Here is a 17165-nt window from a genome sequence, read left to right as displayed (position 1 = left end):
GGTCCAACATTCCGGCTGAGAGGTGTAAGAAGCTTATTGATGGTTATAGGAAGCGACTGCTTTCAGTTATTTTTTCTAAAGGGTGTGCAACCAAATATTAAGCTAAGGGTGCCAATAAGTTTGTCCAGACCATTTTTGGAGTTTGATGAGACATTATGTCCAATTTGCTTTTTTTCCCTCCCTTTTTTGGTTTAGTTCCAATACACACAAAGGGAATAAACATGTGTATAGCAAAACATGTGTTACTGCAATCCTTTTCTGTGAGAAATACTTAAATTTTCAGGGGTGCCAACATTTACGGCCATAACTGTTCCCAATAGACTCAAATGCACATATATAAATTCCAGAACCAGTATATAAATCGTTGGCAATAATACAGCCTGACAATCAGCAGTCCCAATTATACATCCAGGGGTATGGCACTGGAACACATGAGAACCAGAGACAGTATAAATATGGGTAATACAACAGATGCCCTCCTGAATCCCACATGTTCCGTCACCTATAGGCGACTTCCTCAGGGGTGTGCCTTTCAAATGTTTTTAATGGGCATCTGTCTGATTAGATGTGTTTGTAAACAATGTTTTGTGTATACCCAATACGTTAACGACCCTGCACGTTCCTGCACCAGGACGAGTATACACAAGATCGTGGTAGGGACCCTGCCGCACTGCCGGGAGCGAAGTAAACTTGGTCCTGGCAGTTTAACCCTTACAGCCACAGTCAGAAGTGACTGCGGGCTGTAAGTGTTTTTGACAGAGGGAGGGAGCTCCCTCTGTCTTCTCTGCAGCACCCCGCAATGTGATCGCAACATGTGTGTGATCCCCGGCAGGCAAGGGACCGAAGTAAACTTAAGTCCCGGCAGTTTAACCCTTACAGCTGTGGTCGTAAGCAACCGAGAGCTGTATGGATTTTTGACAGAGAGAGGGGGCTCCCTCTTTCTAACTCCTGTAGCACTCCGCAAAGATTGCAGGGTGCTGCTAGTTATCTGGGCAGCCGGGGCTGTAAAAAATTGTGTAAAAAAAAAATATATATTTTTTTTTTAAATAAATATAATGAAAAATAAAAATGCATAATGTGTAGGATCACACGGCGCACATTCGCAGCATATTACATGCTGCGGATGCCCACCAGCAGTCACAATAATGAGCTCCCTGCTGCAGCTGGGTAGCTTTGTGTGTCCACTCATAGCAGCGGATTTCCAGCCAGCAGTCATGAGCGGACACACTGAGCTACCCAGCCGCAGCAGTGAACTTGCCCTTGTGACTGCCAGGGGTATCCGTGGTGTTAAATATGCTGCATATGCGTGCTATGTGACCTCCACTGCATCCCGTTCATACTGCGTTTCAGCAGTATTAGAGGTATCCATCAGCATCATGTCAATAAAAGTGATGCTGACGTATACTGTAGCAGCTCCATTCATTCCTGAATGAGACTGCTACAGTATACACTGGTATCCATTTTTTGACATGACACAGGACACCAATACTGCAGAAATGCTAAATAAAAAAGGTTTTAAAAATCTTGAAAAAACTGGTTTAACTCCCAGCGATGGATATTGGCCATGAATGGGTGCTTATTCCCACATGACAGATATATCCATCAGGAACTTTAACTGTCACAGACAGCCACACGTCACTGCTAGCCGACCAAGGACCGAATAAAGCAGTCCCTGGTCCAGCCAATACACTTGTAGGGGTGCGTTATTGTTCTGACAGCTCCAATCCCTTGCAGGCATGGGGTGGGGTCTATAATTCATACAATGATGTCCTGAAAGCCAAAGGGAGCTCCTCTCCTTCTTGGTCCTACCAGGTGGTCAGGAAACCAGATATGGCCTAAGTAGAGGTACTGCGCAGCCCGGGAGGAACAGTGTGATAAAATATGGGGCACATTTCCTCTATTTCAAAAGCGACTTACCAAAATGATGTCCCACAAATAAAGAATTTGTGAAAAAAAGCTAATTGCTATTTTTTTTCCCACTGACTTTGAAATAATTCTATCTACACAATAAGGGCACAACGTACTCACTTTTGCCCTAGGTAAATACTTTAGGGGGCGTAGTGTCGGAAATGGGGTCACTTCTGGGGGTGCAGTATTGTTCTGACAGCTAGAATGCTTTGCAAGATGAAGTGCGGCCTATAATTTTTATAATGATATCTCCTGAAAGCCAAATGGTGCTCCTCTCCTTTTGAGTCCCACCATGTGGCCATGCAACCAAATATAGCCTAAGTGGGGGTATTACCGAACACGGGACAAACAGCGTAATAAAATATGGGGCGCATTTTCTACTTTTCAGATGAAATGTACAAAATATATTTCCCACAAATTATGCATTTGTGAAAAAATTTAAATAAAATGTTTCCACTGACTTTGTAACCATTCCAGCCACACAAAAAGAACTCAAAGTACTCACTTTTGGTCTGGGTGAATACTTTAGGGGGTGTAGTTTACAAAATGGGGTCACTTGTGGGGGTTCTGTATGGTTCTGGCACCTTAAACCCTTTGCAGGCATGAAGTGCACCCTATAATCCATTCGGCCTAAAATGATGCCCTAAAAGCCAAATGCCGCTCCTCTCCTTCTGGGTCCTACCACGCGGCCAAGGAACCACATATGGTCTTAGCAGGGGTATTTCCAAACATGGGCCAAGCAACTCAATAAAATGTAGGGTGCATTTCTTTCAATATCAGTAGCAATGTACAAAAAATATGTCCCACAAATTATGCATTTGTGAAAAATAAAGCAAATTTCGAGTTTTTAACACTGACTGTAATAATTCTTGCCAAAAAACGATGGTGTAAAAATACTCACTGTACCCCCTAGCGGGGGTCTAGTTTTTGAAATGGGGTCATTGGGGGGGGGGGGTTCCTATGTTCTACCACCTTCAAATTTCTGAAAACCTTGCATAGCACATGAAAAAAAAAGATGTACTTTTCAAATTTAAAAAATGTATAAGTTAAATTGTTAGGCTTCTAATTCATTTAAAATGTTAATTAAAACAAAAGAAATGATTTCAAAATAAAGTAGGCATCTGAAATTAAAAGTTTCATAAATTATTTGGTCAGAAAGTATAAATATATGCAACCTATTAGTGTTAATATAGCAAAAAAAATCATTATTTTATTTTAAATTTCATGATTTATTGCATTGTAAAAAAGTACATGAAGGACAACTTCTGACCAAAAAACAATGTCAGAATTATCGTGATAGGCCTGGTCTTTCGGGGGTGTACAGGTTTACTAGTATTGGTCCTTAAGGTGTTAATTTAGATTGATATATATTTATGAGATTGGGTGTGCGTTATACGGTGTTCTTTCTTCTTTGTATTTCTTCAGTGTTGTTACAATAAAATATTAACCTGTTAAGGACCCAGGGCGTACCTGTACGTGCTGAGTCCGCTCCCGATCTATAATGCGGGGCCACGGCCGGGACCCGTGGCTAATAGGACGCGGCAGTGATCGCGGTGCCGCACTATTAACCCTTTAGATGTGGCATTTAAAGTTGAACGCTGCGTCTAAAATAAAAGTGAAACCATGCCAGTTAGCTCAGGGAGCTGTTCGGGATCGCCGCGGCGAAATCGCGGCATCCCGAACAGCTTACATGACAGCTGGAGGATCCCTACCTGCCTCCTCGCTGTCCGATTGCCGAATGACTGCTCAGTGCCTGAGATCCAGGCATGAGCAGTCAAGCGGCAGAATCATCGATCACTGGTTTCTTATGAGAAACCACTAATCAATATAAAAGATCAGTGTGTGCAGTGTTATAGGTCCCTATGGGAGCTAAAAAAAAACTGCAAAAAAAAAGATCATTTAACCCCTCCCCTAATAAAAGTTTGAATCACCCCCCTTTTCCCATAAAAAAAAAAACTGTCAATAAAAATAAACATATGTGGTATCGCCGCGTGCGGAAATGTCCAAATTATAAAAATATATTGTTAATTAAACCGCACGGTCAATGGCGTATGCGCAAAAAAAATTCCAAATTCCAAAAGTGGACCTACAGAATAAAGAGAATGTGTCACTTTTACCTAAAAATGTACTGTGTAGAAACGGAAGCCCCCAAAAGTTACATAATGGCCTTTTTTGTTTTTCAAATTTTGTTTCACAATGATTTTTTTTCCCGTTTCGCCGTAGATTTTTGAGTAAAATGATTGATGTAATTATAAAGTAGAATTGGTGGCGCAAAAAATAAGCCATCATATGGATTTTTAGGTGAAAAATTGAAAGAGTTATGATTTTTTAAAGGTAAGGAGGAAAATGCAAATATGGAAAAACCCCGGGTCCTTAAGGGATTAACAGAAATGTGAGGGGTGGATTCATGAATGTGAAATACTGTATGTCAATCAAGGCCATGGACCCAGAGTCCCATTCCTGTCAAATGAGAGAAGTTAACATAATTTAACCTTGGCACTATCAAACTTACAACCTGTGTTTAAGGCATTATCACCACTGATCACTCTCAGCCTCTTGCTTTAAAAATGAGAAAAGTCACATACTAATAAGTGATCTAGCAGGGGGCAGGTGTTTGGATTACAACAGGACTCCATTCCCTCCAGTCTTTTGAGAGAAATTATTTTTGATCATCATAATATTTTGCACATAAGTATGTGTTTTTACTTTTTTTTTTTATTATGAAATACAATACAATGGATGATGTGCCCAAAACTTGGCACATATATTTATATAAAAATACAAAGAAAACATCACTGCTCAACTCCAATTAAACATTTCTTCTTTTGACAGTATCCTATATTTTACAGGAAAAAGAAATTACCAATTTTTAACAATACAGTACAGCCATCCCTCAAACATCCAAATTAATAAGATTCCCTAACGGCAAATGGTAGAGGTAGTAAGAGCAGCAACGGCACACTCTATTAGACATTTTTCAATGAAACAGTCTTTGTCCACAGAAAATCTTGCTTTTTCATTTGTAATGCTGTCACTTTTTACGTCTTAATTTAGGCTTTTTCACAGGTCGCAAGTAAGGATTATCTATCAGTGTCTCCTCACCACCCTTTACTGAATTCTGCTGCAGAACTGATGAATTTTCTTTTTCAGCTCCTGAATCATCCTGACAGGTAAAAGAAAAACATAGAAATATTAATAATGTGAATCATAAGCAATATCACAAACTACGAACGAAAAAGCAAAAAAGTTAACTTCCTGTCCCTATAAACTCCTAGCTACTTACCTAAAACTCTCCAATGTATCACTGGCCCTTATACAGTGAATCCTCAACTAACGATGGCCTCGATATACAATATTTTTAAACTTACAATTGGTTCTCAGAGGCCATCGTAAGTTAAACACAGCATCAATTTAGGATGCTTTGGTATGTTGGGACCATCAGGGGAAATAGCTATCGAGCAGCACTAACTGCTGCAGCTGGGCTGCTTAACATGCCCGTTCCTCTGTACAGACCATGAATGCTGCAGTACAGTACTGCACCCTGCAAAGACACTGAGTAAAACAGCTATCTGGCAGCACTGACTGCTCTAGCTGCCTCCGGGCTGTTCCCCATCTTGCCGCACACGATGTAGTACTACTGTACCCACCACAGACACAGTGAGTCTCTGTCACACACGTGTCTTTTCGGTGCCTGGCTCCTCAGCTTCCCCAAAGGTGCACCACCCCCTTAGCGATGTTCAATAAGCCTGCAGCTTCTTGATGCAGACAGTAAATGAGTGCTGCCTTCCTCTTCCCTCACATACTAGAGGTCCCACTCTACCTTTAGGGTGCACAGCAGTAGTAACATTGTAGCCATTCTGGACCAGGCTTAGAATGGTATCCTTGGTAAGTTAACAGAAAGCATAAAAAAAAACAATCATCAGTTTCCAAATGGATATACAATGGTTTCAACTAGAAATGAGCGAACTTACAGTAAATTCAATTCGTCACGAACTTCTCAGCTCGGCAGTTGATGACTTATCCTGCATAAATTAGTTCAGCTTTCAGGTTCTCCCGTGGGCTGGAAAAGGTGGATACAGTCCTAGGAGACTCTTTCATAGGACTGTATCCACCTTTTCCAGCCCACCGGAGCACCTGAAAGCTGAACTAATTTATGCAGGATAAGTCATCAACTACCGAGCCGAGAAGTTTGTGACGAATCGAATTTACTGTAAGTTCGCTCATCTCTAGTTTCAACGTACCATGGTCCTCCAGAAACCAATTAATATTGTATGTTGAGCAACCATTGTATAGACGAGTGTATACAGTTATGGTCGTAAATGTTGGCACCCCTGAAATTTTTCAAGAAAATTACGTTTTTTTTACAGAAAAGGATTGCAGTAACACATGTTTTGCTATACACATGTTTTGCTATACACATGTTTATTCCCTTTGTGTGTATTGGAACTAAACCAAAAAAGGGAGGAAAAAAAGCAAATTGGACATACTGTCAAACCAAACTCTAAAGATTGGCTGGACAAAATTATTGGCACCCCTATGGGGCATGGCGAGGTGTTGTGGAAGATGGCAGCTTAGTGCCTGAGCTCCTGCACCACGAGGCCCTCTACCTGCTACATTAAGCCCTGACTGCTTGCTGCCTTATGGGGAAGACTTCCCGTAGCCTTCTAAGAGACCCTCCGCTGCCCGACATCCTCCTCTGGTACCTGGCGGCATCTAGGAGGTACCTCCGGCCTAGGTCAGCTCCCGCCGCTGACGGCCTGCCCGCCATTGTTGCGCTCCCATTCGGGGACTCTGTCTTCCGGCCGGGAGCTCTTCCCTGCAGTGATGCGTGCGCAATCTCCGGCATCACAGGGAGCCGCCTGCCATCTCGACTCCTGTGTGCCGGTGGCTCCCAGCGACCTGCAAGCCGGTGCTGCAACCACTAGAACAGCCTACAGGCCCGGCGGTCACAGGAGGGACTCTGGAGATGGCACTGACACCTCCTCAACCTCAGATCCGGTGTGGGGTCCTCCTGGCCACACAGACCCCGGACTTTGTTGCCTGCAACCTTGCAGGGATGGACCCTGCCTCCTCCATCACTGGGCCTCTCCATAGAGGGTTCCCAGATACCCAGCTGACCTCCTGGGCAGCCATAGTGAGGGGCTCACCCTCTCTGTCCCCCCCCCCCCCCCACTCCAGGACTGCCTGTAAACACTGCTGGCCAGGCTCCCCATGTCTCACCTTTGTGCCCCCTACTTGCTGCACTGGATTGGGCCTCTTTCATTGCGGACACCTTGCTCTTCCTGCCTGTGCAATCCTCACACTCCCCAGTCTGCTCCCAAGCCTCCTAGGAGCATGTCCACTGTCAGACCGACTGCTGGGGAACCCAGCTCTGTGCCCCTGAGGGGCTCATTGTTCTGTGCCCCTGACGCCCCTGCTCTGGTGCTCTGCACTGGCTCTGACACCTGCATCCCTAATTCCTACTAAGGAGGACTTCCGCTCTTTAATCTCAGAGGTTAACCCCTTCCCGCTATGGGACGTATGCATATGTCCCAGCATCCGACACATTCGCGCACTGGGACGTATGAGATCCTGCCGCGGGCAGCACAGGAGATCGGGGGCGGGACCCGGCTGTCAATCACAGCCAGAGTCCCGCAGCAGCTGCCGGGGCCGCGATCGTACTGGTCCCAGCAGCATTAACCACATAGATGCCGTGATCAATCCTGATCACGCATCTATGGTGCTGACAGAGGGAGCACGATACAATCGCGGGTCGCCATTGGGTGCTATGGGAGCAGTAGGTCAGCTCATGACCTCCTGTCTGCCTGCTGCAGAAGCCTGTGAGATCCAGCCAGGGGATGGATCGCACAGGCTATACTGTGTGCAACTGATCAGGTCATACTGTGCTGCAGTACAAATGTATTGCAGCATAGTATAAGCTGTAAAAAGTGTAAAAAATGTTATAAAAAGTTCTTAAACGTATGAAGTGTAAAATGCCCCTTTCCCAATAAAAGCCCTGTATTATCACAAAAAAAGATCAAAAACACAAATCATATACATAATAGGTATTGCCAGTCCGTAATGACATGTACTATAAAACTATAATGTAAATTATCCAGTACGGCGAACACTGTAAAAAAAAAATGCTGCATGAGTCAACAAAAATGCACCACTTATATAAAGTACACTATGTCACAGAAAAACAATATCAGAATCGCTCCGCTCAGAAAAAAAAACTTTCTAAAGTTTTTACCATTTAAAGAGGGACATGTCAAAAAAATTAATAATAAAAAAAAAAAAGAGCCTATTAAGGTAAAAAATGGGTCCGTCCTTAAGGATACTTTCCGTGCTGAAATTTCCTCTCTTCGCCAGGACTTGCAGCATGTTTCAGATAGAGTTGAGAGCCTGGAGGAGGTGCATGATTCTACCAGGGCGTATATCGGTCAGCTTCAATCAAATGTTGCCTCACAGTTCGATTTGCATAATCATATGGAGAACCTGGATAATAGTGGATACCGTAACAATATTCGAGTGCGGGGTCTCCCCGAAGCCACCCGGGAGGAAGATCTGTGTGCTACCCTATAAGCTATTTTTAACCTTATCCTGGGCGAACCTCTGTCCCATATGATCAAGCTGGACAGAGCGCACCAAGTCCTCCGATCTGAACCCTCCAATGGCCCTCCTAGAGATGTCATTTGTTGTGTGAATGACTTTCAACTCAAGGAAGTTATCATGGCTAAGGCCTGCTCCCTGCGGAATTTTGATGGTGCTCATATCCAGCTATTTCACGACCCCTCTTGGATCACCCTCTGGAACAATCATGTACCCTACTGCTGGAGCTTCCCTTTTGCCCTACATAAAAGATGTACGTTCTGCGCTCATACTCTGATATCCCATACCTCTGCACTACCCTGGACATTCCTGCACCTCATGTGATGGACTGGGTCCGCAATCTGCGGTCTGGAGGGAACAAAAATCAGACCTCCTGGCCGACATGCCCCCCCCCCCCCTCGAGATGGAGTCTGGATGTCTGCCGGTGATCCTCTTCTGCCTATGGGACTCAGCTATTTCTTGATTTTCCCCCCGAATACATTATCTGTAACTGTTTTCTTGCTTGTTTTTCACTTATTGTGAAGTTGATGCTAATTTATCCTATGTCCTTATTGGCAGTCATTTGCTTCCTTTGGCACGGACTCATGGGTGGAGCTTCTCTGAGCTGGTTCCGTTTCTACTGGACGTTGGTCTCTCATCTCCCCACTGAGGCCTTACCAAACAGAAAAGATATTTTGGAGGTGCTTCTGTACCTCGTTTATGCTGATGTTTCGTACCTCTTCTTTGACCCTGTGGTCAATGGTTTATTTCTTGAATTGTTGTTTTCTGGTTCTTCTTGTCATGTCTATGTTTTTCCTCTCTTGTCTTGTTCTGTATGTCTTGTCTCCCCCTTGCTTTTGTGTTCCCCCCAACCCACCCCCCTCTTTCTTCCTCTAGGCTTCCTGAGGTGGCTGTGTCTTCCCTCGACTCCTTTTCCTTGCTAGCACTACTGGCTGTGGAGGTTTTTCCCTTGTACATGGGTGAGTGCATTTTCTATTTCTGCTTCTTCTCCCCTTTTCCCCGACCATGGATAAGTGTGTTTTCTTGAACGTAAAGAGCCTCAACTGCCCCCCCCCTTAAAAGGCTCCTCGTGCAATAGGAGTTGGTCACGCAGAGGGCAGATATAGTTTTCCTTCAGGAAACACACTTTGATTGCTCTGGTTCATTCCAATACCTACAACATGTTTACCCGCTTGCTTTCTTTGCCACTTCGGGTAGGAAGGTGGCTGGTGTAGCAAGCCTGATCTCCCGGTCCTGCCCCCTCCAGGTTTCTTTTTCCTATACTGACCCCCCACTGACTATGCGTGATAGTGGAGGGCTCAATTGGTGGTAAACCCCTGCTTCTCTGCAACATCTATGTGCCTAATTCCTCCCAGATCCCCTTTTTACTTGCTTGGTTACATAAGTATCTCCCATAAGCTTGGCTTTTTGGCCGCAATTATAATCTTATTTTTTCCCCACTTAGTAGTCCTCCCCCCCTACCCAACTGCGTCTCGCTTCGTTTAGTCGCTTGATACGCTCCTCCTCCTGACCTGTGGTGGATTAATCACCCCACTGACTAATCTTTCTCATTTTACTCCCACTCACATAAACTACACACCCGTATAGACTATGCTCTCCTCTGCTTCGCTCAACCCTATCTCCTTGTCTGATCATAGTTCGCTTCTTCTGTCTTTTTCTCCTCCTCTCCCAGGTGCTGCCACTGGCGGCTTAACGACTCTTTAAATCCCTGTCCTCCCGGGAATCGATCCAGGCATGTCTTACCGAGTATTTTACTCTTAATCAAGGTTCGTTTCCTCTCAGGCTGTTCTCTGGGAAGCCCACAAATCAGTAGTTCAGGGGCATTGTATTGCTCTGGGCTCCCCTCTAAAACATGATGCCTTGGCTCGTTCCCGGGAATTGCACGCACAAATTTGTAGCCTTGAAACTGCTTTGATTTCGGCTCCTTCCCTTCCGGTGCTGAGGCGTCTGGTTGTGGCACGTGCCCAACTGGGAGAGCTTGTGCTTCGTAAAGTGGAGTGACAGCTTCTTTATGCTAAACAGCGGTTCTACGGGAAGGGAAATAAGGCCAACTGAATGTTGGCCAGACGCCTACTTGACTGTGCTGCGGCCCAGATGCCCTCGGCTTTGAAAGATCCCTCAGGCACTCTTCACTATCACCCTGACGTTATTTCTCATCTCTTTAGGGACTACTACTCTAAGCTTTACTCTCTTCCTTCCCAACTACCTTCTGAACTAGGGGAACATGTCGCATTGTTGGACACTTTTCTTTCGGAGTGCCACTTGCGTCTGACCGGGCCACTTTTGCTTAAAGAGGTTACTGAGGTCCTTAAGTCTTTGCCTACAGGGCGCTCGCCTGGTCCAGACAGCTTCACCTATTCATATTGCAAGACCTTTTCTGCTCTCCTTCTCCTTGTTCCTTTTTTTAACTCTTTCCTGGGGGAAGGGGGGGGGGGCTAAGGGATTCCGCAGTCTTCTTTGCACTCTTTGCTTACCCTTATTCCCAAGCCAGGTAAGGACCAGCATGATTGCTCCAGCTATGGGCCAATAGCCCTGCTCAATACCGATTTGAATAAGTTTTCTAAGATTTTAGCAACCAGTCTCGGTTGTTTCCTCCCCTCCCTCATCCATAAGGACGAGGTGGGCTTCACACCTTGCCGCCAGGGAGGCGACAACACGAGGTGGGTGATTGATCTGATAGATCTGGTTTATCGGCAGTCTGAGCAGGCTATTGTCCTTGGTTTTGATACTGAAAAGGCCTTTGATAGGCTGAATTGGCCCTTTCTTTTTGCTACCCTTAGGAAATTTGGGATTACAGGTAATTTCCTTACTGCACTGCAGGGTCTCTACTCTTCCCCTATGGCCTCCCTCAAGCTTCCTCATGCCTCCTCTTCACCTTTCTCTCTGTCCAATGGTATTAGGCAGGGGTGTCCATTGTCTCCTCTGATTTTTTCTTTATGTATTGAACCTCTGGCTGCCATGATTCGGGGGGATATGGACATCTCTGGAATTGCTCTCCATGATAGGGAGTTTAAAATCTGCCTCTTTGCGGATTATTTGGGAATGGGCCTCTAAGGCCTCCATATGCACGGCCTAAAAAGAAACGCAATTTAAGATGCTTATGGGCTGGTACCATACTCCTGAATTGCTTAATAAATTAAACCTGAATATTCCCCCTCAGTGTTGGCGTTGTGGTGTGGGGTTAGGCACGGTTTTCCATATATTCTGGTCCTGCCCTCTGATTGTTGCCTGTTGGGATATGGTGAAGCGGTTGGTTACTGAAGTACTGGGGGTCTTGATCCCCTTAGACCTACTAGTATATTTGTTGCACCTCTCTGGTAGGGCCTTGCCCAAACAACCTTTTAAGTTGTTCATGCACATTGTCTTGGCGGCTAAGACTCTTCTTGCCAAATGCTGGAAGCAATCTCTCCTCCCCTCTGAGATCGATCTTGTGGCAAGGATCCGGGAGATACATTCTCTTGAATCCCTTACCGCCTCCCTTAATTCCTTGCCTCTTTTCCTTTCCATTTGGGAGCCTTGGGATCGGTTCTCTGACAGGAAACCCCCTTAGTTCTTTTATGCTCTCCTGGTGCTGCCTCCCCCCCCCCCTTTTTTTTCTCCTCCTCACGATTCCTCGCTATCTCCTCCACTTCTCCCTTCATCTTTTTGAGTTCTGTTTCTGTCCCTGTTCATCTTGTCTTTGTGATGTTCTGTTTTTCTTTTAATTTTGTTGAGCCTGCTCAAGGGCCTTTTAGGGTCTTACCCAATTTACTTTTCTAAACTTTTGGGTGGCGATTGATAACGGAGTATTATTTGCGAGGTATTTATGGAGTTACTTGCTTATTTTGTTTTATTCATGGTTATCTCTTTTGTCAATTTTCTGACCCTTGTTTTTTTTTATGAACACATGAGTTTCTTTATTTCTGTATTGAAAAACTTTAATAAATATTTACAGTTGAAAAAAAATATTATTGACACCCTTAATATTTGGTTGCACACCCTTTGAAAAAAATAACTAAAATCAGTCGCTTTCTATAACCATCAATAAGCTTCTTACACCGCTCAGATGGAATGTTGGACCACTCTTCCTTTGCAAACTGCTCCAGGTCTCTCTTATTGGAAGGGCGCCTTTTCCCAACAGCAATTTTAAGATCTCTCCACAGGTGTTCAATGGGATTTAGATCTGGACTCATTACTTGCCACTTCAGAACTCTCCAGCGCTTTGTCATCATCCATTTCTAGGTGCTTTTTGATGTATGTTTGGGGTTATTGTCCTGCTGGAAGACCAAAGATCTTGGACGCAAACCCAGCTTTCTGACACTGGGCTGTACAGCGCGACCCAAAATCCGTTGGTAATCCTCAGATTTCATGCCTTGCACACATTCTAGGCACCCAGTGCCAGAGGCAGCAAAACAACCCAAAACATCATTGAACCTCCACCATATTTCACTGTAGGTACTGTGTTCTTTCTTTTGTAGGCCTCATTCAGTTTTTGGTAAACAGTAGAATGATGTGCTTTACCAAAAAGCTCTATTTTGGTCTCATCTGTCCACAAGACTTTTTCCAAGAAGGATTTTGGCTTACTCAGGTTTATTTTGGCAAAATGTAGTCTTGCTTTTTTAGGTCTCTGTGTCAGCAGTGGGGTCCTCCTGAGTCTCCTGCCATAGTGTTTTATTTTATTTCAATATGGACGGATAGTTCGCGCTGACACTTATGCTCCCTATGACTGCAGGACAGCTTGAATATCTTTGGAACTTGTTTGGGGCTGCTTATCCACCATCCGGACTATCCTGCATTGACACCTTTCATCAATTTTTCTCTTTCGTCCATGCCCAAGGAGAGTACTTTTATTTTAAAGGGGTACTCCGGCGCTAAGACATCTTATCCCCTATCCAAAGGAGAGGGGATAAGATGCCTGACCGCGGGAGTCCCGCCGCTGGGGACCCCCATGATCTCCCACGCCACACCCGGTTAGCATCAGCCCCCGGAGTGTGCTCGCTCCGGGTCTGATTACTAGCGATCACAGGGACGGAGCATAGTGACGTCACACCACCGCCCCCTGTGACGTCACGCCCCCTCCATAGGCTTGCATTGAGGGGACGGAGCCCCTTTAAAGGGAATCTGACCCCAGGATGACCCGGTTTCTGGCGCTGCTTAATGTGCTGATATGTGGGTTCTTGTTGTGTCCAATGGAGGCGACTGCTGTAGTATGAGCAAATATTTCTCTCTTCTCCATTGGTAGAAACCGGCTCACCTCCACTACCTATAAATTAAAGTTAGTGCAGGTGACTCTGCTGAAAGATTGCCTATAATAGTAGGTAGTATCCCCTTGTAGGTAGTATTGATAGTTGCAGACATTAGTAGCAGCCCCCCAGTAGACTGCAGCCCCACCCCTGTAGACAACAGCCCCCCCTTGTAGACAGCACCCCCCCCGTGTCCCCCTTGTAGACAACAGGCCCCCCTTGTAGACAGTGCTCCCTCTTGACCTCCTTACAGACAGCAGGCCCCCCTTGTAGACAGTGGGCCCCCTTCTTGTAGACAGGTACCCACCCTTGCAGACAGCAGCCCCCCCCCCCTTGTAGACAGTGCTCCCTCTTGTCCCCCTTGTAGACAGCTGGGCCCCCCTTGTAGGGAGAAGGGTCCCCCTTATAGACAGCAGGCCCCCCCTTATAGACAGCAGCCCCCCCCCCCCCCATCTCTTGTAGACAGTGCTCACCTGCGGCTGTCCTTGGGTGTTGCTGCTCCGCTGTCCCGTTCTCCAGATCTTATCATGGCGTCCTATGGAGGAGCATGTGACATACATATCTGCTTCCTCCGTAGCATTACTTTGACCGCAGGGGAGGAGGAGGAGTGACGCGTGGGTCACATGCTCCTCCATAGGACACCATGATGCGATCGGGACAGTGGAATGGGGCCGCACAGCAGCAGGTATTGTTGATTGTTGATATTTTTCCACAATTTTGATTCTCATGTCCTCAGACAGTTCTCTTCTACTCTTCCTGTTGTCCATGCTTAGTTTGGCACACACAGACACAAAATGCAAAGACTAAGTGAACGTCTCTCCTTTCAATCTGCTTTCAGGTGTGATTTTTATATTGCCCACACCTGTTACTTGCCCCAGGTGAGTTTAAAGGAGCATCACATGTTTGAAACAATCTTTTTCAACAATTTTGAAAAGGGTGCCAATAATTTTGTCCAGTCCATTTTTGGAGTTTGGTGTCACATTATGTCCAATTTTCTTTTTTTTTCCTCCTTTTTTGGTTTAGTTCCAATTGATACAACATGTATATAGCAAAACAAGTTTTACTGCAATCCTTTTCTGTGAGAAATACTTCATTTTCTTAAAAAATGTCATAGTAACATAGTAACATCGTTCATAAGGTTGAAAAAAGACCAGAGTCCATCAAGTTCAAACGATATCCCTAATGAGTCCCTACTGAGTTAAAGGGGTACTCCGGTGAAAACCTTTTTTCTTTTAAATCAACTGGTGACAGAAAGTTAAACATATTTGTAAATTACTTCTATTAAAAAATCTTAATCCTTCCAGTACTTATTAGCTGCTGAATGCTACAGAGGAAATGCCTTTCTTTTTGGAACACTGATGACATCACGAGCACAGTGTTTTCTGCTGACATCTCTGTCCATTTTAGCAACCATGCATAGCAGATGTATGCTAAGGGCAGCATGGTGGCTCAGTGGTGCTGCCTTGCAGTGCTGGGGACTTGGGTTCAAATCCCACTAAGGACAACAATAAATAAAGCGTTATTATTATTATTATAATAACGTCAGCAGAGAGAACTGTGCTCATGATGTCATCAGAGAATATTCCAAAAAGAAAATAATTTCCTCTGTAGTATTCAGCAGCTAATAAGTACAGGAAGGATTAAGATTTTTTAATAGAAGTAATTTACAAATATGTTTAACTTTCTGCCACCAGTTGATTTAAATTTCTTTTATTTGACTATGCTAAAGGGGCTGTAAAGTTATAGTAGTTTATAATATAGTGTCTTTACCTGTGTGTGACGGTTTTCTCACAATTCTTATGTGATTTTCACCCCACTATTTATTTTTAACAGAATACAAAATGACTGCTGTCTCGGATTTTTCCCAGCTTTGCGGTCGAGACCTGACTCACTAGTCAGCTGATGACAGGGAGCCTGTCTGCTTCAATGGGTGGAGGGATCAATCTGCAACTAATGCAACAGCTGTAGGCATCCTGATTGAAGACCACAGGTCTTCAGCTCATTAATGTTTCAATGGGTGGGGTAGCTGATGTGTGGGAAGGAGGAAAATGGAATCATGGGATATGTAGGCAAACAAGAAAACTGAAAACAGGAAATACAAGTTCACAAAAAGCTAGCCACAGTGTTATGGTAATCTCACAGCATAGCCATTTAGCCCAAGACAAGCTTAGATCCTTCCTAAGCATGTCCAATACTGTCTGCCAGGTACGTACTAAAATCACTTTATGGCGGATAACCCCTTTAATCCAGAGGAAGGCAAAAAACCCTCATACTAGAGGTAAAAATTCCTTCCCGACTCCAAATATGACAGAAATATGTCAGAAAAAAAAAAAGACCCCTTTTGAACTCTTTTACAGAGTTCACCATGACCACCTCCTCAGGCAGAGAATTCCACAGTCTCACTGCTCTTACAGTAAAGAACCCCTGTCTGTGCTGGTGTAGAAACCTTCTTTCCTCTTGATGTAGAGGATGCCCCCTTGTTATAGATACAGTCCTGGGTATAAATAGATCATGGGAAAGATCTCTGTACTGTCCCCTGATATATTTATCCATAGTTATTAGGTCTCCCCTAAGCCTTCTTTTTTCTAAACTAAATAACCCTAATTCTGATAATCTTTCTGGGTACTGTAGTCCTCCCATTCCCCGTATTACCCTGGTTGCCCGTCTTTGAACCCTCTCCAGCTCCACTATATCTTTCTTGTAAACTGGTGCCCAGTACTGTACACAGTATTCTATGTGTGGTCTGACTAGTGATTTGTACAGCGGTAGCATTATTTCCTTGTCGTGCGCATCTATGCCCCTATTGATGCACCCCAAGATTTTATTTGCCTTGGCAGCAGCTGCCCGACACTGGTCTCTACATCTAAATTTACTGCTAACTAAAACTCCCAAGTCCTTTTTCATGTCAGTCGTCCCAAGTGTGCTCCCATTTAATACATAATCCCAGCCCAAATTTTTCTTCCCCATGTGCACTACCTTACATTTATCAGTGTTGAACCTCATCTGCCACATCCCAGCCCAAGCCTCCAACCTATCCAGATCCATTTGTAACAGTGCCCTGTCCTCTATTGTGTTTACCGCTTTACAGACTTTAGTAACATCTGCAAAGATTGCTACTTTACTATTCAACCCCTCTACAAGGCCATTAATAAATATATTAAATAGAACAGGACCCAAGACTGACCCCTGTGGTACCCCACTAGTAACAGTCACCCAATCAGAATAAGTACCATTAATAACCACCCTCTGTTTCCTATCAGTTACTTACCCACTTACACACACACATTCTCCCCCAGCCCAATCCTTCTCATTTTATGCACCAACCGTTTATGTGGCACCGTATCAAATGCTTTGGAAAAATGCAGGTATGCGACATCCCCTTGGTCCTGTCTGGAGCTCACCTCCTCATAAAAGCTGATCAGGTTAGTTTGACAGGACTGATCC

The 17165-nt window shown here is 44.6% G+C and overlaps 1 protein-coding gene across 6 annotated transcripts in view; it reads right to left on the bottom strand.

Moving 5' to 3' along the window:
- Positions 1 to 3879: 3879 nt before the first annotated feature.
- TAF8 (TATA-box binding protein associated factor 8) overlaps positions 3880 to 17165 on the bottom strand; it is a 35647-nt gene continuing 22361 nt past the window's right edge. For 4 of the 6 annotated variants that reach the window (XM_056557801.1, XM_056557800.1, XM_056557802.1 and 1 more), the window contains exon 8: positions 3885 to 5071. In XM_056557801.1, the coding sequence (XP_056413776.1) occupies positions 4940 to 5071 (132 nt within the window). In that variant the 3' untranslated portion in view covers positions 3885 to 4939. Of the gene's footprint in view, positions 5072 to 17165 lie in introns of all 6 variants that reach the window. The other 2 variants (XM_056557799.1, XM_056557796.1) reach the window with 2 other exon arrangements.

This window comes from Hyla sarda, chromosome 2 (assembly GCF_029499605.1).
Source record: "Hyla sarda isolate aHylSar1 chromosome 2, aHylSar1.hap1, whole genome shotgun sequence".
Taxonomy (NCBI): domain Eukaryota; kingdom Metazoa; phylum Chordata; class Amphibia; order Anura; family Hylidae; genus Hyla; species Hyla sarda.
The sequence above is the reverse complement of the archived record's forward strand: the minus strand, read 5'-3'. Positions and strand labels throughout refer to the sequence as shown.